Below are 22,827 nucleotides of genomic sequence, written 5' to 3' on the forward strand. Positions count from 1 at the left end.
CGGTTTCTGGTTATGATGCTGAGCTCAAAAGCAATATGGATCAAAGCGCAATGCAATGGCAATGGCAATGGCAATGGAAATGGAAATGGCAATGGCATAAAGCCATGACTACAAACTAACTCTACTAGTATACCAGTCCGTCGAGCCCTAACGCTGCTTCCTCGACAGTGGATCCGATTCGTTTCAAGCGGAATCGGCAGTTTGCGGCTACTCTGCGGAACCATCTCTACAAGCAGTGATCCCCGCGGGTATTCCGGCATGGTTTAGGACGAAATCATTTGGTGTTTGACATTGGTTGACGATGCGTTGATCGGTGGAGAACGAGCGGTTGAGGTTGCCAACCATTGCATCTGAGTCAACGTGCATGTGTTACTCATGACAAAGGATTCAACCAGACATGGAATTGTAAATTACCCAAATTATTTTGACCTTTATTGATAATTATCCACATAATTAAAAAACCAAGAATAGGAGGAATTGTTGGGCCCAACCGGTGGGGACCTGTGGATGCCTGTGGGTGCCTGTGGGTGCCTGGAATCCGTCTGATATATCCCTGCCTCAGGCCGCGTATGGCCGTTGTAATAGATTACCGTAATTTTCCCCATCCGGCCTTTCTCCAACTATGAATTCGTCCCCGCATCTCTCGTTTCTAGATTCATTGTGATCCTCATTCCACTACCATTGACTTCGAACGGCTACATGCAGCATGCCTTCTGTAGGTGCTGCTCTTTGGCGCTCTCTACGTGCGCACCAGGTGTATGGTGCCAACACCGAGGTTGGCAAGACCCTGGTGTCCACCGTCCTCTGTAATGCTGTGCGACGACTCCCCTCACCAGGAAAGGCAGCTTTCCTCAAGCCAGTGTCGACGGGGCCATTGGATGATGCAGATGATAGGTATGCTGTTCCGGGCCAGAGTCTATCAAATGTGATGAGTACTGATCGTCTAGACACCTTCAACGCCACGCCCCCGGGACTCTGACTCGCTGTCTCTATCAATTCGACGAACCGGTCAGCCCGCACATTGCAGCGAAGCAGAACAATTTCACAGTGTGTACTCAATATATTCTATCAGATTGGATGTTTAGCTAATGAACATGACGTGCAAAGCCCCCCCGGGACGACGATATCGTCGCCTCAATCCATAAAACCCTCTCCGAGTGGGCAGGAAACGGGGTCGACTTCGCCCTCGTCGAGACCGCCGGCGGAGTCCACTCTCCAGGCCCCAATGGCAACTCTCAGGCGGACCTCTACCGTCCGCTAAGATTGCCAATCGTGCTTGTCGCCGACTCCCGTCTCGGCGGCATCTCCTCCTCCATCTCCGCCTACGAGTCTCTGTTGCTGCGAGGCTACGACGTCCACTCCGTCCTGCTGTTCCGCGACGACTACTACCAGAATCACGAGTACCTACGCCATTATTTCCAGGATAAGAGTATCCCGCTCGTCCCACTACCTGCGCCGCCGGTGCGTCCACAAACACAGGATGTTGATACCGCTGCCCGGGATGAGGAAGCAATGACCACCTACTACCAGCGCGTCGCTCAAAGCACGGATGTAGGGGGCCTCCTCGACCAGTTGGCCGCCAAAAACACGGAGCGCATTGACCGGCTGGAAGCAATGGCGAGTCGCGCACAGCAAACCATCTGGTATCCGTTCACGCAGCATCACGGCATGCAGCCCAAGGACATCACGGCGATAGATTCGGCCTACGACGACTACTTCCAGACCCTTGTTCCCACGGACGATGCGCACGCCCCCAAGCTCCAGGCCACCTTTGACGGGTCGGCGTCCTGGTGGACGCAGGGACTGGGACATGGCAACCCCGCCCTAGCCCTGTCCGCCGCCTACGCGGCCGGCCGCTATGGCCACGTCATGTTTCCCGGAAACATCCACGAACCAGCCCTGTCCTTGGCCGAGAAGCTCCTCCAAGGGATTGGCAACGCGCGACTACAGAAGATCTTCTACACGGACAATGGCAGTACGGGGATGGAGGTGGCCGTCAAGATGGGCCTGCGGGCAGCCTGTCACCGGTACGGGTGGGACGCCAGCACGGAACAGATAAGTATCCTTGGCCTCAAGGGCAGCTACCATGGAGACACCATTGGGGTTATGGACTGCTCGGAGCCATCGACCTACAACAAGAAGGTCGAGTGGTACCGAGGCCGCGGCTACTGGTTTGACTTTCCGCAGGTGCGCATGTCTCAGGGCGTCTGGCGGGTCGACGTGCCTGAATGTCTCCGGCCCCATCTGGGGGCTGACCTCGAGTTTCCTTCGCTGGGCGCCGTCTTCGATGTGGAGCAACGCGTCCGCTCGGATGAGGGTAAGCGCTACAGAGACTATATCCGAACTACTATTGCAGGTTTAGTCCAACAGGGGATGAAGTTCGGGTCCCTTATCATGGAACCTATTATCCTCGGTGCCGGGGGGATGCTTTTCTGGTGTGTATCCACTTTCTTAAGGGATAAGAAAAGAAAAACAAAAAAAAAGAAGGAAGATACTAACTCGGACTACAGTGATCCCCTCTTCCAGCGCAGCCTGGTAGACGTTGTTCGTCATCACCTCGAACTCTTCGCGCCCAGTGCCCCACGCCCCACCGAGGGTAACGCCTGGTCTGGACTCCCGGTTATCCTCGATGAGGTCTTCACCGGCCTATACCGTCTAGGTCGCAGATCGTCTGCCTCGTTTATAGGCGTAGACGCCGACATCGCTGTCAACGCCAAGCTGCTCACCGGCGGGCTGGTCCCGCTGTGCACGACCGCAGCCAGCCAAGAGATCTTCCGAGCCTTTGACAGCCCCGACAAGAGCGACGCCTTGCTCCATGGACACAGCTACACGGCCCACGCGGTGGGATGCCAGGTCGCCGTGGATTCCCTCAACACAATGATGAAGCTCGAACGCAACGGGTCGTGGGATGATTACCGACGCGACTGGGCATCAGCCTCAACGCCCGAGGTCTGGAGCGTCTGGTCGCACGATCTCGTCCGGGATCTGTCGTGTGCGGAGTCAGTCAATGGCGTGTTTGCTATCGGCACAGTGCTCGTTGTTTCTCTGCAGGATCTGCATGGAAGTGGAGGTAAGTTGAAGATCCTCTCCGACGCCAACCGCTCCGGATTACTGACATGTGACTTTCTCCACCACCTCGCAGGGTACACATCGACCGCAGCCAGGGGTCTCCAACAGAAACTATCTGCGGGTGGTCCGAATTTCGCCGTGCATTCGCGCGTGCTAGGCAATGTGCTTTACCTAATGTCCAGTGTGACTTCGCGGCCCACGGCACTTCGGGAGATCGAGGGCCTGTTGCGGGCGGCGCTGCTGTAGTTCAACTCAACCCACTCGGAGTGAGTCACTGAGCTCCGGCCCTATTTTATTTTACCTTTTTTCTCCACTGTTCCTTCTAGGTTGGATTCGCCAGTGGGGTGGAATGACGGAAGATTTTCCTTCTTCGGATTGGTACTAGTGGAGGGGATGTGAGGTTCGTAAACAAATCAATTGACCATTGAAATTAATCCCAATGCTTGACCGAAGAGCCAAAGGGTCACCGACTCACCGGTATACTGTATACTGTAGCATCTTGAATGATCGGATTGAGTCATCGTCCTGGATCACCCACGAAGTCGATACCTCAGGCACAAACACCGGTTGAGGTCGGTTGCAGCCAATCAGAGACATCATGAGTACTGAGTCAGCCACATGTGGTTGGTTGGGCGCAGATCAGGTGATCCGCAATTAACCTCAACTTTCAACCGTCCGATTTCCACCTTCCCAGTTTCATGCAGTCTGGTCCTGGATCTAGTTCGACTCCACTCAATAAGATGTTACAGGGGCGAGAACAAGAGTCTACGGTCGACATCTTCCTTTCCTCCGGTTGTGTGGGCCCCTCCCCTCCTGATCTACACCGGATTGCATGTTGGTCTTCCATCATGGTGAGAGTACACAACCGCGACTATTGGTTGAGCTCAACGCTCTCCTACATCGGTACGGACTATGGAGGATGCTCATCCCTCTGTCTCTGTGTGCCGTGTCAGACAGGAAATTGTAGAGACACGATAATGTCGATCCCACCGCTTACAGAATCCCCGGCTAGGCCATATCCTCTGCTGTACGTTGGGGCCAACTGATCCTGGTCTAATCAACTGGCGTTGAATCTTATTTACTCAGCGACACGTTGACTGGCCCTGTACTCTCCCCACCGGCGGTTACTGTCCCTGTCTCGGTGAAGACCTACCCCTCTTCCCCTCCCCATCCCTTTCCGAGGCTGTCGGTGGTGTTTCATCCTCTAGTTCCGCTCTGATGTATTGTCACGCTGGGTATTGGGGGGTGGTGTGTCTGACTCGAATTGGATCCATCGCATTGGCCTGGTGCAGTCAGGCCTGTTTGCCATTCATATTGCTTCCCTAGTTTCTCGGACCAGACTCCTGTCATCATTCAACATCTCTACCTTGGCCATCATCACCATGGGTCTTCCTCTGCCGCGGGTCTTTCCCCGGGCCATTCTGCGCCGCACCTACGGTACCGTTCAGTCCACCCCCAGCGCGGGCTCCTTGTCCAGCAAGTTCCCCCCGGCGCTGCAGGAAGCTACAGTGGCGTCTACCCCGCGCACCACCTGGTCCAGGGACGAGGTCCAGCAGGTCTACGAGACCCCATTGAGCCAGCTCACCTATGCGGCGGTATGACAGCAATTGTCTTGTCAAGATTGAACTAGGACCTCTATGCTGACTGCCACACACAGGCCGCCGTGCACCGGCGCTTCCATGACCCCGCCGCCATCCAGATGTGCACGCTGATGAACATCAAGACGGGCGGTTGCAGTGAGGATTGCTCTTACTGCGCGCAGTCCTCGCGCTACACCACCGGCCTCAAAGCCACCAAGATGAGCCCCGTCGACGACGTACTGAACAAAGCCCGCATGGCCAAGTCCAACGGCAGCACGCGGTTCTGCATGGGTGCCGCCTGGCGGGACATGCGCGGTCGCAAGACCAGCCTCAAGAACGTCAAGCAGATGGTGTCGGGCGTGCGTGAGATGGGGATGGAGGTATGCGTGACGCTGGGCATGATCGACGATAAACAAGCCAAGGAGCTCAAAGACGCCGGTCTGACAGCTTACAACCACAACCTGGACACCTCGCGCGAATTCTACCCCTCCGTCATCACAACGCGGTCGTACGACGAGCGCCTCCAGACGCTCTCGCATGTCCGGGACGCAGGCATCAACGTCTGCTCCGGCGGCATCCTGGGCCTCGGGGAAGCCGACTCAGACCGTATCGGCCTCATCCACACCGTCGGCTCCCTCCCCTCCCACCCGGAGTCCTTCCCAGTCAACGCCTTGGTGCCCATCCCAGGCACCCCGCTAGGCAACCGCAAGATGATCTCGTTCGACAAGCTGCTCCGCACCATTGCCACCGCGCGCATCGTCATGCCGTCCACCATCGTGCGACTGGCCGCGGGCCGCATCTCGCTCTCCGAGGAGCAGCAGGTCGCCTGTTTCATGGCGGGCGCTAACGCCGTGTTCACGGGCGAGAAGATGCTGACTACCGACTGCAATGGCTGGGACGAGGACCGCGTCATGTTCGAGCGGTGGGGGTACTACCCTATGCGCAGTTTCGAGAGGGGTCGGCTCACCGCTGCTCCCCAGCCCGAGGAAGCCGTTGCGGACGTCCCGGGAGTCTCTCCTGCGCCGGCCGTAGCGTCGTAAATGGATGCCCATGAGGTAGATAGTTCACTTACAATCAATTGAAACTCGATCTGGCTTTCTATGTATTCCGTGCCCTCGTCTTGTAGTGACCATTCCATAGTTTTTGGCGGTTGCTTATATTTCTGGCTGTCTATATGGTCATTCTCCGTTCTCCTAGCCTCTTTTTACACTCCTGCGTCCTTTCCATGTACTATAGAGCTACAAGACTAACGGTGTATTCCGAGCGATCCATCTCACGTCTATAACATATGGCAGTTCTATTCCTCAATCGCCATACTGCTGGGAATTCATCCGCCGGTAGGTATTATTGGACACGTTGATTGATTGATTGATTGATTGATTGATTGATTGATTAATTAAATCACTAAGTAGGAGACATCTAGATCTATCGACTTCATAACACGCTATGCAAATGCAACACGGCCGTCAATCATCCACCGCGTCTGTCCACAGATCTTGTTCAGTATCGGCGCAGACCGATTCTCTCCAAAACCCGCCATCAGGTTTTATTCTCGCTTCATAACCGGAAAAAAAAAAGACAAAGCACTAAACCATCGACCTCTCAACCTTCTCATCACTCGTCGCCTGAGTATCTTCCCGACTCATAGTCGGATACCTCGAGAAATCCTTCCCCTCACCACGCTCCTTAGCCTTGCGCGCCTGTCTCCGGAAAAAGACGCGCTTGCAATACTTCCAGGTCTCAATACCCAGCAAGAAGATCGTCGCCTCCACAAAGACAACGCCCCACTCCCACGAGATTCCCGAATGCTTAAACACGACGTCGTTGATAACAGGGATGTAGAGCACGGGGAACATGGTGATGTACCCGATCATCACGCCGCAGAAGAGGAACTTGTTGCGCCACACGTCGTGCATCCACTGCGTGAAGTACTTCTTGGACTCGGGCTGCATGCGGAAGAAGCTGCGCCGCATGTCCATCAGCTCCCAGGCGAGGAAGAGCGCGAACCACGTCATGCAGATGAAGGTTGTTGCGCGCGCGCGGAACACCGTTTCGCATCCTTCGCGCTGGCTGTTGCACCCGCTGCCGAGGTTGCCGTCGCCCCAGTAGAACATGACGAGGGAGAAGGAGGCGAGACAGAGTGAGGCCATCCAGACACCGTAGACGAGGGTGTCGACTATGACTTCCCAGGTGAAGATTCCTTGTTTCTGTTGCTGTTAGCGATTTCGTCTTTCTTTAAATGGGAGGTCAGAAGGGGGGCTAAAGGCTTACACTTTGAGGTGGTCGGTCCATGACATCTGCTGCGGCGATTTCCATTCCCAGGCCCATGTCCGGCAGACCGGATGTAATCATGATGATCCACAGGATCTCGACGGGGGCGATAGGAAACACGGATTGGTTGTTGTCGTCTTTGAAGACGAGACCGATGAGCAAGGTGAGGGCCAGACCGACGTTTTCCGCCAGCAAATGCAGCACGAATTTCTGGATGTTGTCGAAGATGCGACGTCCCTCCTCGATGCCGTTGATGATCGACGCAAAGTTGTCGTCACTCAGCACCAGCTCGGAGGCGTCCTTGGCGACGTCCGAGCCCGCCTGGCCCATGGCGATACCGACATCCGCGCGCTTCAAAGACGGCGAGTCGTTGACTCCGTCGCCCGTCATGGCAGCGTACTTGCCGCGGCGGTGCAGCGCGTCGATCATGCGCACCTTGGTGTTGGGCGCGCACCGGGCGATCACCAGCGGCAGAGTGGGTAGTGCGTCGATCTCGTCCTCGCTCAGCTTGTCGAACTGGCTAGCCGTCATCACCATCGCGTCCGCCACGTCCCGGGCCAGGTGGTGCATGTCCGGCGGGACGATGCCCACCTGGGCGGCGATGGCGCGCGCCGTTCCCGGGTGGTCGCCCGTCACCATGTGAACGCTGATACCCGCGTGGGCGCACTGGGCAATAGCGCCTGCGGTCTCGGGGCGCGGGGGGTCATACAGGCCGACGAGCCCGTTGAAGGTCAGGTTCTGCTCGATGGCATCGCGGTCGGGCACGTCGTCGGGTCCCTTGACGGGAAGGTCGTTCTCGCGAGACGCCATGGCCAGGACCCGCAAGCCTTCCTTGGCGAGGGCTTCCATGTTCTGTAGGATTTCGTTGGTGATTTCATCGGTGATCGGGACGGGCTCCGCGCCGGGGGTCCAGGAGACTGTCGAGCAGGACTCCAGCACGCGCTCGACGGCGCCCTTGGTGAAGATCATCTCGCGACCGTCCTCTTTATTGGCGAAAATGACCGACATCTTCTTGATGGTTGAGTCGAAGGGATATTCGGCTTTCTGATGCCAGGCGGGCTTCTCGCCTCGGGTCCAGCGGTTCAGGCCCCAGTTGAAGCGGCACGCCAGCACCTGGATGGCGATATCCGTTGGCTCGCCGCGCGCCTGCCATTCGCTCTCTGCCTCGGAATAGTGCACGTGGGCCAGGTTCGCCATGGCAGCCACGTTGAGATAGTCTTCCAGCAAGCGGTTCTCCTTGAGCAGCTCGTCGGCGCTCGTCGGTTCGCCTTGCGTGTCGCGGTCCAGCTTGACCGGGGCTTCAGTCAGCAGGCTCAGATCGCCCTCTGTCGGATCCAACGGGTTGCTGGACGCGCCAACAGAGTACGTGCCCACAGCCGGCAACCACGCCCTTTTCGCAACCATGCGACCCTGCGTCAGGGTGCCGGTCTTGTCGGAGCAAATATTCGTCACGGCGCCGAGGGCCTCCAGTGAATCCAGCTTGCGCACAATGACATTGCGCTTCACCATCTGCTTCGTCCCAACAGCCATAGTGATAGTCAACACAACAACCAAACAAGCGGGAATCATAGCCAGGCCCGTAGCAACAGCATAGATAATAACCTCCTTGTCACCACGCATGTCATTCGCTCCCTCCACAACAAGCGCAAACACCACCGCGATCCCAAACAGCAGCAGCGCCAGCTTCGACAGCTTCCGCTGCAGCGGCGTACCCACGTTGATGCCCAGGAAGCGTCCCACGGCGTCCGTGCACGTCAGCGTCCACGCCTGCACGTACCACCGCTTCTTGGTCTCGCCTTCGGGCCCGCGCTTCACCTGCCGCCGCTTCCGGTCGTCTGCGCGGAGGGCGGTCGCGATAGCTCCGATCTCTGTAAGCATTCCCGTGCCGACGACGACGCCGCGCGCGCGGCCTCGTGTCACGGTTGAGGAACTGTATGCGATGTTTAGGCGGTCGCCGGGGCCGGTGTCTGCGTCGAAGGTGGCGTTGACTTCTTTCTGCACGGGGAGGGATTCACCGGTGAGGAGGGCTTCATCTGTTTCGAAGTTCATGGCGTCGACGAGACTGCACTTATTAGCTTCATATTTCTATATTTTACAGGAGACATGTGCGATATAATGGAAGGGAAAGGGAAAGGAAGGAAAGAAAAAAAAAAGAGCATACCGTAAATCCGCAGGAACCGTATCCCCGACTTTCAACTCCACCATATCACCAGGGACGATCTCCGGGGCGGGGACAGTGTTAGTCTTTCCGTCGCGGGTCACAACACCGGTGGGGGAGCTCAGCGAGCGCAACGAGTCCATGGTCTTCTCCGCGGCGTAGTCCTGATACACGCCGACGATGATATTCAGACTGATGACGGCGGCGATGACACCACCTTCGATCCAGGACTGGATGCCGAAACTGACGGCCATTGCTATGATGAGGACCTATAATATAGGAGTTTAGTATATAGATCACTTGGGTCACATGTCTTTTGTAAACGAGAGGCAAGAATGAGGAGAAAAGGGGGGGACATACCAGCATCATGGCGTTCGCGATCTGGCGGATGACGATCTTCACCATAGAGACGCCCTCTCCGCCTTCCAGCTCATTGTGGCCGTACTTCTCGAGACGGGCTTTGGCATCCGTCGACAAGAGACCCTCTTCGGGGTCGACGGACAGTTCGCGACAGGCATCTTCGGGGGAGAGGGTGTGGGCGGGTTGGGGGAGGATTTGTTCTGGGGAGGCCACGGCCTTTTCCTTGTCTGAGGCCATCAAGCACTGATGTATGTAGGTAGATAGGTAGATAGGTAGTAGGTAGTAGGTAGGTAGGTGGGTAGGGAAATAATAAGAATGTCTTTCTTCATAGGAGTGATAGTCTATCTAGAGTCTTAAGGAGGCTCCATATAGATTGTATCCTTAGCAGAGTATGAGTCCATCCACGAGAGATCGACCAAACGATTAAGATTCTTGATCTTCGTCTTTAGCCTTGAAGTGAAATGATCTTGGTTATTCTACAAAGAGATAAAGAGGATAGAAAAACCGGGGGATGCAGCCAGTATTTAAGTTTACACATGCCCCCTCCCAGCCCCCAAAACCAAGTCACAGCACAACGAGGACCATATGACGCCAACACCAACCCAGACAGTGACGGAAGAGGTTCCTCCCGCCAAGCACCAATGAAACTCCCTCGTGCCAGTCATCCTGGGTTCCCGGGCAGAGTGGCGGACCATGACGCAGACGATTCCGGCCGCACCACGTGCCCTGCCCCCGTCCTGATTGGATGGTGCGTCCCCCGGGCGGAATGCCAAGGCTTGTCCGGATGGGCGGGGCTTGGCGCGGTTGTGCGCGGTGCGACTTGGCGGTCTTGCATGCAGAGATTAGCCACTTAGGTTTCTCTATGGCAAACCGATTCTTCCGGGGTCGGGTCGGACTCGGCTTATCCTTTCTTTTTTGACTTGTGTTGGGTTCTTGTCCTGCAGTAGGGTGATTTTACTGGTCCAGTGGTGACTGAACTTGCTTCGTCTGCGGGGTGTCTTTGCCAGACGTGGAATGTTCGATGCGGTTCGGTTAGTTGCTTGATATTTCTTGTATTTCTTCTTTTTTGAGCATATTTTCTCGGGGGCATATTGTACAACGCTATCTGACCTATCCGTACTTGACCCCGTATATCAGATGTCACACCCGCTTCCCAGATCTCCCCACAATCACTCTCTACGTATTTCTCCGAGCATACATGTGAAATATAATAAAATAGAAAAAAATAAAATAGAATCAAAAAAAATCACAGGCAATGAGATAAAATGCATAAATCCCACCCGACACCCAGCATAATTACCCCCGAAAGTCCCAAGCCGAGTAGGGCTCCGCGGAGGCACGCCTAGCCGCTTGGCATCCTTTGCCCTCTCCACCTCACCTCTTGGCACACCCGCTCTGTCAGACATGTCTCTGCCAACGCCACGACCCTCTCCCAATAAATCACACCACGGCTCCTGGCCCCACGATTCCTGCCCAAATGACCTATCACACCCACGTCGCCCATCTTCCATCTCGCTAAGTGGTATCAATCCTGCGATACGGAATTTTCTGTGGATATGGCGGGTTTGGCTAGGCTGTTGGACTCGGTAAGGCTGGATCTGCTTACTCCTTCGGGTGAGGGGAGTGGGCGAGTTATGGATCTGTGAGCGTGCGTCTCCTCGTTGATTGGCTGGCTGGAGATGGGATTCGTATCCCCGTCGGTAAACGACATTTTCGACCCTCCTTTACGGATGTCGCTCTGCGGGGTCGATCGCTTCTAGATGTTCTAGGGCTGGGTCACCTGCTCTGCGCGGCGCACTGCTGGGTTGGATTATGTTATGGGTGTGGTCAGGTGGTTGCGACAAGGTACTGTGGATAACTTTGTTAGGAAAGAATGAAATGACAGGTGGTTTCAAGTGCATGATGAACTTTCGAGACGAAAAAGACCCGCGATCAGATAGCCTTGCCCAGCCGCCCAGCGCCAATAGTGCAGTTTCCATTTCCTTCCTCCCCCGCATCGTACACTATACTCCGCAGGAGCACCGGCATTCTAGACCAAACGCAATTGTATTTGCAAGTAAACCGGATTAAGCGCGAGTTTACGAGACCCACCAGACCATAAGACCTGGCGACGCAATGCTGTCCGAGTCGTGTCGGTACGTTGCAGAGAAACAGACAATTCCATGCAGACGTGTTTTCAAGGATCCCGTGGAATACTGTGGTTGTCCTCCATGGTTCCAGGGGAACTGCTCGGTCTCACGTGGCCTGCTAGCTTCTTGAAGACCCATATAAATCTCATTTGTGATGTAAAAACATATAAATTCCTGGAATATCACGACTAGGTGTCGTGGCACTTTTGTTTTTTCTGTTTCGTGTTGGAGCAGTATTAGAAGAACACATCTTGCTCGGCGTATGTAAAGAGAAAAACAAAAACTATTGCATTGAGTGAATTTCCACGCAAAGATCTCTTCTAAGAGTATCATTCTCGCATAGAGAACAGATTGGGGGGTTCAGTTTCCAAAATAGGGGACCTCGCGGAAATTGATAAGCGGGAAAACGACAGGCACTAGAGATAACAGGATTGGTCCAAGCAAAAAACGAAAAATGACATGTGGCTATCCCTCTGATGAATCCGGACATCTGAAGGTTTGTCTACATCGGAAAATGTCGCTCACCTTGGTGGCATCCTAGTTTCTGGTGAATCGTCCTAATTCGAGTACGTCAGCTGTGGGATATCTCCAATGGTATCAGAAAGGACAAACCCGTCTCGAGATCATAGCCAGCTCGTTCCCAAGCATCTTGGCCTCCATAAAGCTGGGTCAGACTGTGAACCAGCTGCTTTGTTGCTCTAGGAACTTCGTCGGCCTTGGGAAGATAATCTGGGTTTCGAGCGCAGAAATCCAGAAGAAACTTGATACCCTGGAAATCGATCTTCTCCTCCCCTCTGTGAGTCAACCAGCGATGAAACCGCACTTGGCGTTCGGAAGCAAGGCCGGCTTCAAGACCTTGGTGTCTTCCACCGTGATCACCTCGCTCCCTTCATTAAAGGGCTCTCGGAATAAGAGAGGCAGTGTGAGAATCTCGATCCATACAGGACTTTGTGTCTTGTATATTGTATGGTTCGTTCTTGGTTCAACCTCGAAGTCAGAAGAAGCACGCAGCAGCTGCCTCGTTGTTGAAGTTCCCCCCCGAGGAACTACAAAGTCGACGTCTTGAGTTGACCGCGTAGAGCCCAGGACCACACACGCTCCGCCGCCAACAAGAGCGTACTTTTCACAACGAGCAAGTGCATTCCCAACCGCGATTGCGGCTTCACGAATCTCTTCGGGGGAATGGAGATTTGAAGATGACATGGTATTTTTCCCTGAAAATGGGGTTACTCAGTTGTCAATCCAAGATACAGCTGTGTCTTTCGTTCGATATATCACCCACTTTTCCCAATCTTTCTCAGGGACTTGGTAATTCGGAGCAAAGCGATGTGCTGATTGTGTTAGACGGGATACAAAATATGGGATACAAGACAAAGCAGGGTAGATGGGCTGCATACCGGTAGAAACATAGGCTACGACCTAGCGTAGGAGGAGAAACACGAAGAAGAAGAAGATACCAAGCTCAACAAAAGATTTGATACCATATTGATAGAGTTGTACTGGTGATTAAGGACAGTGATTGAAGTATGTCTACAGGTCCAACCTGATCTGACACACTTCGCGGTGAAAGAAACAGGTGAATGTTGGAAATATCTAGTACTCCAAAGATCGTGATTAGCCAGCAGGGTTTCCTTGATGGGATCATTTGGAGGACTGTAAACCAGGAAGGCAGCCTTAGTCTAAAATGAGGTAACCATTAGGTAGCCAGTGAATCAATAACAGCAAAGCATGGCGGGCGTATATGGCATAAACTCATCCTTCTTTAGAAAGAGGATTCCCCGGCTGTTTTGACCATTAACAACCATCCCAATCCCTAACATCGTACGCTTCGTCAGCTTTTGCGTTTACATCAAATTCTCATTCAAGAACAAACTCATCAGCGGCTGTCCACTGCATCAATTTGTACAGCATCTTACATCGAAACAAGATCAAGTCTCCACTTGCATTCTACAGGAGTATCGTGGGATTATGGGATTCGCGCTCAACTATCATCTTGGCCCCGGGAAATGCAGTTTTACGACAAGATACAGAGTCTGTCAAGTACTTTTTGACCATCAAGTCTCTCACGTCGTCTGGTTTGAGGATGCTCTGCTCCACTATGGTGTTCGCACTGCTGTATTTGACCTGTATATTCTGGTCAACGATATCGATCTGGCGGCCAATGTTCTTGCGCAGGCTGGATGGACTTTTGATATGCAAAAGCCACATCGTATTGGAAATGCTGAGGTGGACTTGGTGAAGCTTCCTCAACAGCGATTGATATCTCCGGATACCCATACAAGAACTATCCTTCTTCCTGCTACCGACTGGAAGTTTTCTCTAACCGACGCCCAGCTGCCGACAAACGAGTGGACCTTACATCTTCGAACAATAAATCAACATATAAAGTGCCATTTCCATCACTACCCGGCTTGCTAGATGCACTTATCGAAAGCTGGCTAGAGTGTCCTAACAATGATGCATCATTATCGATTGGCCTAGCTTGTCAGATCTCTTATCTCTATGCATATGTTCCAGTTTTGAAGCAACAGAGCTCATTTGTTGAACAGCTGAGATATGAGCATCGCCAGTTTCATTTCGATGTGTTGGCAGGAATGGAGACCGGTACACTGCCATTTCGAAGACACCAGCGGCCTATTCGTGATGCGCTACGACGGGGAGAGTACGAGTTACAGGAATGCTCTGCCCCCCGCGACACTAAAGAGCTGTTTTTCCCTCTGGGGGGGTTTGGTTCGAAGCCGGTTGAGCAAGAGCAGCCAACTGGGGATATCGCCTAAGAGGATATTTTGCAAGGTCGTTACCGGGTCATGTTCTGTGCTGTATTCATGTTGTTTACGTCTCCTGGGTTCTTTTATTCTTTCAAGCTCATTCATTGCTTTGAATAATCTGTAGATCTCTTCAAGGGCGCTGTTCATCATATTCATTATACCAAAACACAATTGCAATTAAATAAAATCTAAAGTACGGAAAGCGCAAGTTGCAAAGTAGACTATAGGGGGAAAGACTTGAAAAATCCAATCTGCAATTCTGCAAAGCTCAATAAGGACTGTACAAATAGACGTGCATATTCCACCCTCCACCTTTTATCCATCCACCACCAATAATCACCATCAAGTCCTATGTTTTAGACGTATCTGATGGTTGACAATCAAGCCAATGTCTTCCAGGCTTTCGCTCTCATGAGCTCTCTGTGTTTATGTGTCAGGCGAGAGGCTGGAACTTGTTCCTCTTGTTCTCTATATAACCCTCGAGGACTCAAGTACTGCTACCTAACTGTAACCATAAGCGTGAAGGTCCATCCGGTATGTGACTCTAAGGTCTCAATCATTAGAGCGCTCCTCCAAGACAAAAGTATTCCATAACCCCGCCTAGCAGCGGATGCAATTGATTCTCCCGTGTTCGTCCGGCACCCGGGTCCGGAGATAAGAAGCCTTGTTCTACAAAGCGAAGGCACGTGCTATAAGGGCAAGTGTCGCAGAACACAGTGTGAATAAGGCTGGTGGTGCAAGGATCTCGATCTCCACGGGGTAAACTTGATCGTCTTGATCGAATATCGCGAGTCAACCATGTGCAGTTTAACGGCAATGGTCGGAGGCTTCCGCCCCGAAGGACAACAAAATCTATGTCTTGGGTGGCCCGAGTCGACCCCAGAACCCACACATAGGCCACTGTCAACAAGAGCATATATTTATCTTCATAGTTATATGGCTTTTCAGTTTCAGCAACTGGTGCTGTCTTGATGGACATGATATTAGTCTTTGTATTGACAATGACCGGATTCAATTACTTACCTTCTTCGACAGGCTTCATGTCTCCTTTTAAAAATTGAAGGATACTGATACGACACCCAACTCCTTTGGCAAGATTCTTGGATATTCTGGCAAAAAGGTAACATCAATCGTCAATGTATGACCCTTCAGCTAGGGATGCTGAGGAGAGTCCACAGAGGACTTGTCACAAACCACGCGTTGGAAGGCGTCTCACAATAGCATCCGATACAAAAGATGTTCTTTGGGCTTCGTATCAGAAGCTTTTGTAATCTCGGAGTAAGCCGTTGCCATGTCCACCGCTTGCTGCGTTTTCGTGTGCTTCTGGTAGATATATAATCAAGCAGACTGGGGTGTAGTAAAAAGCTGTGCTGGAGGATGGCGGCGGGAGATGTACACTGGAGGGGTACACTGGAGGGGTTTAAAGGAAAGTATGACGAAGTGATGGTATTTTTTGAAATTCTAATCAAGACTCACTGTGATATATACATCCATACACTTAATCAATTATCATACTACTCAAACTAATAACCCTAATCCAGGCATCTGGATCATTCCAAGTTTCTCTTGGATTAACATAGCCTCTATATGTCCATCTAATGTTGTATTATATGTCAGACTCTACTCCTGAGGGCCGACATCCGAATTATTATCTCAGTGTTTCTTGCAGCACTCTGTTCCTTCGGCGTGATGTTCTGGACTGGATGTTACAGATTTCAGTATATATATCCGCACCAGGGCAGAACATAAACAGCTTCACAGTTGCCACTACATCTGCGGAATAGTTGCACAACGCACACTGTACCTATTTAACTAGGTATCAACTACTTACTAAGAACTATAGTCCATAGACATTGTACAAAAAGATGAGCAATATAATCTAAAGTTCATCCCACTAATAATTCCCTACTCCCACCTCAACCTGTAGCTCAATCCTAGCCCTATCCATCTTACTAATAAAATCTTGTGCACATCCAGTTATCAACCACCCACTTTTCTCATAACATCAACCAAGGTCCTGTGGTCTAGTGGTTATGACGTCGGATTCTGATTCCGTAAGCCCCGGTTCAATTCCGGGCAGGACCTCACAACTTTTCTTTTTTCCTTTCCTTTTTTTTTTCTTTTAGAAGAAAAAGGGAAAAACACTTCGTGCGCATTTGATAAATACAACCAACAGCTTTTTTTGCTTCTGTTATTTATATATATGTATATATTCTCTTCCTCTCTTTGAACTTTATACCACAACAATATAACTACTAATAGTTATGATACTACACTACTAAAGTATGATACTACACAAAGTCCAGGTTGATACGTCGTTGACTATCATTCTAGATTGAACATATACTCCAACGCCTAATTCATACATACATCATATCCACCAATCCAATTCCCACATTTAGTTTGTTTACTGAGCAGCAACCATCTTATCGGTCACATACAGATCGACGTACTGGTCCACATCGATGGCCTCCAGGGCCGACTGGTCCAGACCGACCTTGAGGAGCTCGGCGATGCGGCCCTGGTCGAAGTGAGCCTGCAGGTGACGCTTGTACTTGTCGAGGATCTCGGGCTTGGCCTCCTCGCGGCGCAGGCGGTGGCCCAGGGGCGCCTCGACGGCGACCTCGTCCAGCACGGTGCCGTCGTTCAGGGTGACCGTCAGCGCGTTGGGGATGGTGCGCTTGGTGGGCTCGTGGTAGTCGATGGTGTACTGCGGGTCCTCGACGCACTTGATGCGCTTGCGCAGGTCCTCGACCAGGGGCGAGGTGGCGGCTTCGGAGCCGTCGGCGTAGTCGTTGGCGGTCAGGCGGTTGAAGGAGAGCATGGTGGCGACCATGTACTGTTTTGAATCAGGATAAGATCAAAGGAAAGAAAAGGGGGGGTAGAGGGAAATACCTGAACGCAGTGATCACGGTCGGCAAAGTTGTCCATCTCCTTGAACTGCTTGTCGATGATACGGATGCAAGCTTCGTGGGTCCGGTTGGTGACCTCCTTGATGTCCTTGGCGGACTTGCCAAGGGCGGCCAGCTTCTTGTTGATGATCTGGGCGGCCTCGATGGCGGTCTGGGAGTGGAACTCGGCGGGGTAGGAGACCTTGAAGAGGACGTTCTCCATGACGTAGCTGCCGTAGGGGCGCTGGAACTGGAACTTCTTGCCCTTGAAGAGGACGTCGTAGAAGCCCCAGCCGGGGGCGGAGAGGACGGTGGGGACACCACCCTCGCCCTTCTGGACCTTGAGGACGAGGTTGACGGCGCGCTGGCAGGCGTCACCGGCGGCCCACGACTTGCGGGACATGGTGTTGGGGGAGTGACGGTAGGTGCGCAGACTCTGGCCGTCGACCCAGGCCTGGGTGATGGCGTCGGCGGTCTGCTTCTCGGAGAGGCCGAGCATCTTGGAGACGACGGCGGCGGTGGCGACCTTGACGAGGACGACGTGGTCGAGGCCGACCTTGTTGTAGGAGTTCTCGAGGGCGAGGACACCCTGGATCTCGTGGGCCTTGATCATGGCCTCGAGGACGTCCTTGACCTGGAGGACCTTGCCGTTACCGACGTTGCCGCCGGCGCGGTTGGTGCGGGAGATCCAGTCGGCGACGGCGAGGATACCGCCGACGTTGTCGGAGGGGTGACCCCACTCGGCGGCCAGCCAGCAGTCATTGTAATCCAACCAGCGGATCATGGCACCGATGTTGAAGGCACCGTTGACGGGGTCCAGCTGGTAGGGGGTACCAGGGACGCGGGTACCGTTGGGGACGACGGTGCCGTCCACGACGGGACCGAGCAGCTTGGCGCACTCCTTGAACTTGAGGGCTTCCAGACCACAGCCGAGGGTATCGAGGAAGACCAGACGAGCGGTGTCATACTATCATCAATTAGTTTTTCTTCCTCTTTATTTTATTTTTGATGTCTTCGCTTTTACTCTATTTTTGAGTCAATTGGAAGAGGGGAGGAAAACACACCGCCAAATCAGAGTTCACGTTGTACTTGTGAACATACTCGGCCATATCCTTAATCTCAGGATCATAAGCCCGGTTGGAGGGGGCCGCAGGGGCCGCAGACTGCAGAGCGGACATGGTCGAGAAACGCGAGACCTGGGTGGGTTGACGGGGGAGAGTCAAGGAGGAGCGGGCGAGGGAAGAAGCAGGAGAAAAGCGGGAGACGGAGGAGACAGAGCGGGAGGGCAGCAAAGTGCGGGGAGACCTGTGGGTCAGCCGTCTCAACGCGGAACACGAAGCAGACATGATAGGAGAGAGAGGAAGAGGTGAGAAATACTCAAAGGAAAAGGAGGAGAGGGAATTGAGATGGGGGGGAAGAGTAGAAATAAGTATCAAGTAGGGAGGAGGAGAGAAAGAAGAATGAGAAGGGGGAAGAGAGAGAGAGAGAGAGAGAGAGAGAGAGAGAGAACCGAGGCGAGGGAGGCGGTCGCACGGTTATTGCCGGTTATTGCAGAGTGTAGTGTAGTGTACGTAGTATTGAGTATGTGTCGTATACTACCATCTGCCTCCTACCTAATAGTTAGGACCTCCGTAAGTTCCGAAATCGGATATTCCCCAGTGTTTCCAGTCTCCCTCATTATTACTCCAGAGTCCAGAGAGCCCCACCCGGTCCGCACTCCGGAGTACCCTGAAGACACTCGGCTCACGGTACGAAAGCTGCCATGTCTCCGACTCCCCGGTCGGGCTGACGGAGCATTCTACCCTTAGTGACACCTGTACTTAATATAGGTATTGGGAGAATCCGGGGAATTCGAATGCCTTCAATTGCTCAGTTCAGTTCCATTCAATTAATTCAGTCCACTCAAATGAATCATGATTGACGACCAGCCGTTGGTGTCCATCCGCTCCCGCCGCAATCCCGCGGCCCGTTTGCACCCATGTGTTCCGTTCCCACGTGATCCCCAACATCTGTCGATCATCTCGCGCCATTGTCAACAGATGAGTCGTCACAGTAACGGAGGATAGGGCAGTCAGAGTAACCGCGGAGGCAGCCAACAGGGACAGACACCGGACAAGGCCCTTGAGCGGCGAAACGCAGAGAACAAACACCCCTAAGAAGATTCCCCCTCATCCGTCCGCCTCAAAGATTCCACCACAGCCCCAAACAACGCTTTCGCCAACATCGGCGGCACCGCATTGCCGATCTGTTTGCGCACTTCGTGTCTGCCGAACCGATACTCGAGTGGGAACGTCTGCAGGCACGCAAACTCGCGGTTGGTGAACCCGCGCCGTCCAGACGGGTGGTAGTTGTTGTCCCCGCCCCCTGTGGTAATCGTCCGCGCCTGCTGGTTGGCGTCGTACTGCGCACGCGGACCCCAGCGCATCATTCGCGCTTCCGCTTTGATTACGTCGTGGTCGGATGCCCCCGCCGGGATGGCCTCGATGACTTGGTTGATGGTGGTGTATGGGTGGAGGCCGCTGCCGGGGAGCCCGTGTGTGGGGCCGGGGATTTGGGGGAGGGTCTCTCCGGGTCTGCATTCAGTGTGTCAGTGAGAGGCGGCAGCAAGGGGAAGAAAGAAAGAAAGAAAGAAAGAAAGAGAACATACCCTGAAGCAAGAATGATCAGTCGGCGTCGAGACTGCGGCACCCCGTAGTCCATACAGTTCAGCACCTTCCAGTGCACGGAATACCCCACCTCCACGAAATCCTGGATGATGCGGTAGAACGTGTCGCGGTGCCGCTCGAACAGCCCACTCGTCTCCTCCATCGTGTGCACCCGTGGGCGACACCGGCGGATCAAGTCTGCGCAGGAGAAAATACAAGCCGAGTTGGCGTCGTCGGTCTCGCACTCGATCGTGTGGGCGGCAGAAAACGTCTGGCACGGTGGGGAGCCGTGGCTCACATCCACCTTCAGAAACTCATACCCGTTGGTCAAGAAGCTGAAGACGTCACTCTGTTCACACTCGGCAGTCTCGAAATTCAGCCCGTACGTGGTGATCGCCGGCCGCGAGATGTCAAACGCCCACTTCACCTGCAGACCTGCCTGGCGGGCCCCGCACGACACGCCTCCTGCGCCACAGAACCCGTCTCCAAAGGTATACTGCCGGTTCTTCCGAGCCTCGGGCTTGGGGTCCTCCGCATCAAGGTCGATCACGACGGGGGACAGGTCGATCACGATCACGGGGTTGCGTGGCACGGGGTCGCGGGGCGGAGGGGTCGTGGCGGGGGTGGGGGAATGGGCGCTCCCAAACGGCTCGGTGTGGCCCCGCCAGGCCTGCCGCAGTGTCGCCGGGTCAATGCGGTATTCCTCGTCCGCCTCGTCGAAGGACAGATACTCCACCGACACGTCGTTTTCATCCTCGGGGATCTCCTTGAGACGGCAGAGCAGTGCCCCGGGGGCTTTTTGGCAGTCCTGGTCCATGTGGCAATTGTTGGTGAAATGAATGCGCACGAACCGCTTGACATCATCCAGCGCGACATCCGCCATCTCATTTGCGATCCAGACCAATTCATCCTGCCGCTTCGGGATGTACGTGCCCTTGTGGGCGGTGCTGCGGATGAGCCTACGGCCGAGGAGGTACTTCGCCCCTGAAGCGTCCTCTTCTAGAGTGGTTGTGATGCGAAGAAAAGTTCCATCCTGCAGCTCGACCGACTGGCCCTCGCGGTAGATGATGCCGTCGTTGCAGAGTTCATGCGTGGCGTGTCTCTGGGGCGGGACCGGGATCTCGGGCTCCGCTTCTAGTGTCCAGCGTTCAAGCAGGCGCTGGAAGCTGCCATCAGTCAGGTAATCACCGTCGTTGATTTCCGCGTCGTTGGTGAGGTCGATGATGTCGGCGGGCCGGGCGGTGGTCTCGTCCCACTGATCGACTGCGCCGGTCAAATCGATGCAGTAGAAGCGGTCAGGGTCGTTGTCGATGGTGACGCTATCTAGGGTGCAGCTGCTGTCGCTGCTGTCGGTACTAGTGGTGGTTAACGAGCGACGGCGGTTGCCGTTGGAGGGGATCTCCACGTCGTCCGTCATGGTGCTGAAGATGGTGGTCTTGAGACTGATGGTGGTGTAGGAAGAGTGTAGGAGGTCGTGCGATGGATAGTAGGTAAGTCGGTAAGATGAGAGTAGGTTAGATGGAAGTAGGTAAGATGGAAGTAGGTAAGATGGAAGTAGGTTAGATGGAAGTAGGTAGGATGGAAGCAGGTCAACCATAAGGAGGATTTTATCTGTCTAGGTTATGACGGACCATGAAGGTGAGTGGCGGTATTGTAGCAGTTGGAACATGAGTAGTTGGTAGAGTAAGTGAGAATGGTAAGTAAGACAGTGAATGAGAGTTGTTGTGATCAGTGAGGTGATAGTGAATAAAGACTGACTGTTTGACCAGAGGTGTGTCAAACGTCGAATAAAGAGCAGTGGTTTGTGTAGTCTTGAAGTCAATATCCCCAGACTCAGATAATGAAGACTTTGTTGATCACATATAGTGACTGTTTGCCCTGTTTCTATATCATGTCTGATACAGAGTCCATTGGAGAGGTCTAGATCTGATGATTAGATAGTTGAATGGTAAGTAATGGATATGTTTCTTTCTTTTCTTTTCTTTTTTCTTTCTTTCTTTCTTTCTTTTTCTTCTTTACTCTTCTTCATCTTTGGTTGATGTATGTAGAGATAGGGCTTGTTTGTCGGTGACCCACATGACCCTCACAGCCAACAGGTCGTAGACAGAACCTATCAGATCTAACAAGTAGATAGACAGACAGACAGACAGAGAGAAAGGCAGAAGGTGGAATCCACACTAGCAGTCTATATTTGATCTGTTATATATTCTTGGAGAGACTGATCGGATCACTGTTACGCAGGATGTAGAGCACACTACAATTCTACTCCAAAGCCTAGATGAATAAGTGATAATACCAACACATGGCCTTCTCTCAGATCGAAATATCTACCTATCCACCCGTGTCAAATCCATCTCATCACCATCATTGACTCCAGAAGACCCGAATGACCGTCAAGGTCTATACAATCGGACCGTGGATGCATGACTAACCCCTTACTCAGCATATCGGAAATTTTCCATCGATTTTCCTCCATTTTCTTCCTTTTCCTCTTTTTCGTCTTTTTTTTCTCTCGGTTCGCAGTGGGGAAGAAAATCCTGGTTGACCACCGGATTTGCTCGTTTCTTCTCTTCTCCGCCATTCCTGCTCCTTTTTCTTCTTCTTCTTCTCTTTCTTCCTTCGACCATGTGTCCGTTTCCTCCGATCCCTTCGTGGGTGTGAACTACTCCTACCAACATCTCTCCTTCTCGCTCGCTCTCTCAGAGGTTATGTCGAGATAGTTCAATAGTGTTGCATGAAGCCACTATCCTATCTCATTCCTTCTTCCTCGATCCTTTTATCCTTTTATTCTTAATTTTGTAATTTTTTTCTTGGCTTCTGCCTTCCCCCCTCCCCCACCATCCCACACTGATTTCTCGGTGTGCTCAAATACATGTAAGTTGTGATATTTGACTTTTTTTTTTTGTTTTATCTGTGTTTTATATCATACAGCCTCGCCGAGGCTGTATTTTTATGA

The 22,827-nt window shown here is 53.0% G+C and overlaps 5 protein-coding genes and 1 non-coding gene across 6 annotated transcripts; 3 read left to right on the forward strand and 3 right to left on the reverse strand.

Annotated features, from left to right (window-relative positions):
• The first annotated feature begins 692 nt into the window (after positions 1-692).
• bioDA (adenosylmethionine-8-amino-7-oxononanoate aminotransferase) lies at positions 693-3,469 on the forward strand. Its single transcript, XM_024811439.1, has 5 exons — positions 693-894; positions 948-1,047; positions 1,108-2,435; positions 2,511-3,070; positions 3,143-3,469. Exons 1-5 carry the CDS (start codon positions 707-709, stop codon positions 3,313-3,315), a joined length of 2,349 nt encoding a protein of 782 aa, XP_024675098.1. The 5' UTR covers positions 693-706; the 3' UTR covers positions 3,316-3,469.
• An 814-nt stretch (positions 3,470-4,283) lies between these two features.
• On the forward strand, positions 4,284-5,744 carry BDW47DRAFT_75106 (biotin synthase). Its single transcript, XM_024819755.1, has 2 exons — positions 4,284-4,664; positions 4,727-5,744. Exons 1-2 carry the CDS (start codon positions 4,452-4,454, stop codon positions 5,687-5,689), a joined length of 1,176 nt encoding a protein of 391 aa, XP_024675099.1. The 5' UTR covers positions 4,284-4,451; the 3' UTR covers positions 5,690-5,744.
• Positions 5,745-6,043: 299 nt separating this feature from the next.
• BDW47DRAFT_100476 (sodium transport ATPase 5) lies at positions 6,044-9,900 on the reverse strand. Its single transcript, XM_024811440.1, has 4 exons — positions 9,439-9,900; positions 9,082-9,347; positions 6,921-8,982; positions 6,044-6,856 (listed from the first exon to the last, which is right to left on the reverse strand). The coding sequence occupies exons 1-4, from the start codon at positions 9,673-9,675 to the stop codon at positions 6,236-6,238; spliced, it is 3,186 nt and encodes a 1,061-aa protein (XP_024675100.1). The 5' UTR covers positions 9,676-9,900; the 3' UTR covers positions 6,044-6,235.
• A 6,448-nt stretch (positions 9,901-16,348) lies between these two features.
• Positions 16,349-16,420, forward strand: BDW47DRAFT_t27. The gene has a single exon. It is a non-coding gene; the product is annotated as a tRNA-Gln (tRNA).
• Positions 16,421-16,729: 309 nt separating this feature from the next.
• On the reverse strand, positions 16,730-18,681 carry BDW47DRAFT_100478 (putative 2-methylcitrate dehydratase). Its single transcript, XM_024811441.1, has 3 exons — positions 18,291-18,681; positions 17,231-18,193; positions 16,730-17,174 (listed from the first exon to the last, which is right to left on the reverse strand). The coding sequence occupies exons 1-3, from the start codon at positions 18,570-18,572 to the stop codon at positions 16,743-16,745; spliced, it is 1,677 nt and encodes a 558-aa protein (XP_024675101.1). The 5' UTR covers positions 18,573-18,681; the 3' UTR covers positions 16,730-16,742.
• A 697-nt stretch (positions 18,682-19,378) lies between these two features.
• On the reverse strand, positions 19,379-21,288 carry BDW47DRAFT_123146 (DNA cytosine methyltransferase; the record flags this gene model as incomplete). The annotated part of the gene is made up of 2 exons (XM_024815998.1): positions 19,379-19,799; positions 19,874-21,288. 2 exons carry the CDS (start codon positions 21,286-21,288, stop codon positions 19,379-19,381), a joined length of 1,836 nt encoding a protein of 611 aa, XP_024675102.1.
• Between the last annotated feature and the right edge of the window lie 1,539 nt (positions 21,289-22,827).

Source organism: Aspergillus candidus (genome assembly GCF_002847045.1).
Source record: "Aspergillus candidus strain CBS 102.13 unplaced genomic scaffold BDW47scaffold_6, whole genome shotgun sequence".
NCBI lineage: Eukaryota > Fungi > Ascomycota > Eurotiomycetes > Eurotiales > Aspergillaceae > Aspergillus > Aspergillus candidus.

Bases quoted from the DNA above. Each gene is read 5' to 3' on its own strand.
- BDW47DRAFT_100478 (XM_024811441.1), bottom strand. From the start codon at position 18,572: ATGTCTGCTTCGTGTTCCGCGTTGAGACGGCTGACCCACAGGTCTCCC. The intron at 18,194-18,290 runs GTGTGTTTTCCT...AATTGATGATAG, and splicing joins ACGTGAACTCTGATTTGGCG to TATGACACCGCTCGTCTGGT. The intron at 17,175-17,230 runs GTATTTCCCTCT...GATTCAAAACAG, and splicing joins ACCGTGATCACTGCGTTCAG to TACATGGTCGCCACCATGCT.
- bioDA (XM_024811439.1), top strand. From the start codon at position 707: ATGCCTTCTGTAGGTGCTGCTCTTTGGCGCTCTCTACGTGCGCACCAG. The intron at 2,436-2,510 runs GTGTGTATCCAC...CTCGGACTACAG, and splicing joins GCCGGGGGGATGCTTTTCTG to TGATCCCCTCTTCCAGCGCA. The intron at 3,071-3,142 runs GTAAGTTGAAGA...ACCACCTCGCAG, and splicing joins GGATCTGCATGGAAGTGGAG to GGTACACATCGACCGCAGCC.
- BDW47DRAFT_100476 (XM_024811440.1), bottom strand. From the start codon at position 9,675: ATGGCCTCAGACAAGGAAAAGGCCGTGGCCTCCCCAGAACAAATCCTC. The intron at 8,983-9,081 runs GTATGCTCTTTT...TAATAAGTGCAG, and splicing joins ACGGTTCCTGCGGATTTACG to TCTCGTCGACGCCATGAACT. The intron at 6,857-6,920 runs GTAAGCCTTTAG...TAACAGCAACAG, and splicing joins TGGACCGACCACCTCAAAGT to AAACAAGGAATCTTCACCTG.
- BDW47DRAFT_75106 (XM_024819755.1), top strand. From the start codon at position 4,452: ATGGGTCTTCCTCTGCCGCGGGTCTTTCCCCGGGCCATTCTGCGCCGC. The intron at 4,665-4,726 runs GTATGACAGCAA...TGCCACACACAG, and splicing joins GCCAGCTCACCTATGCGGCG to GCCGCCGTGCACCGGCGCTT.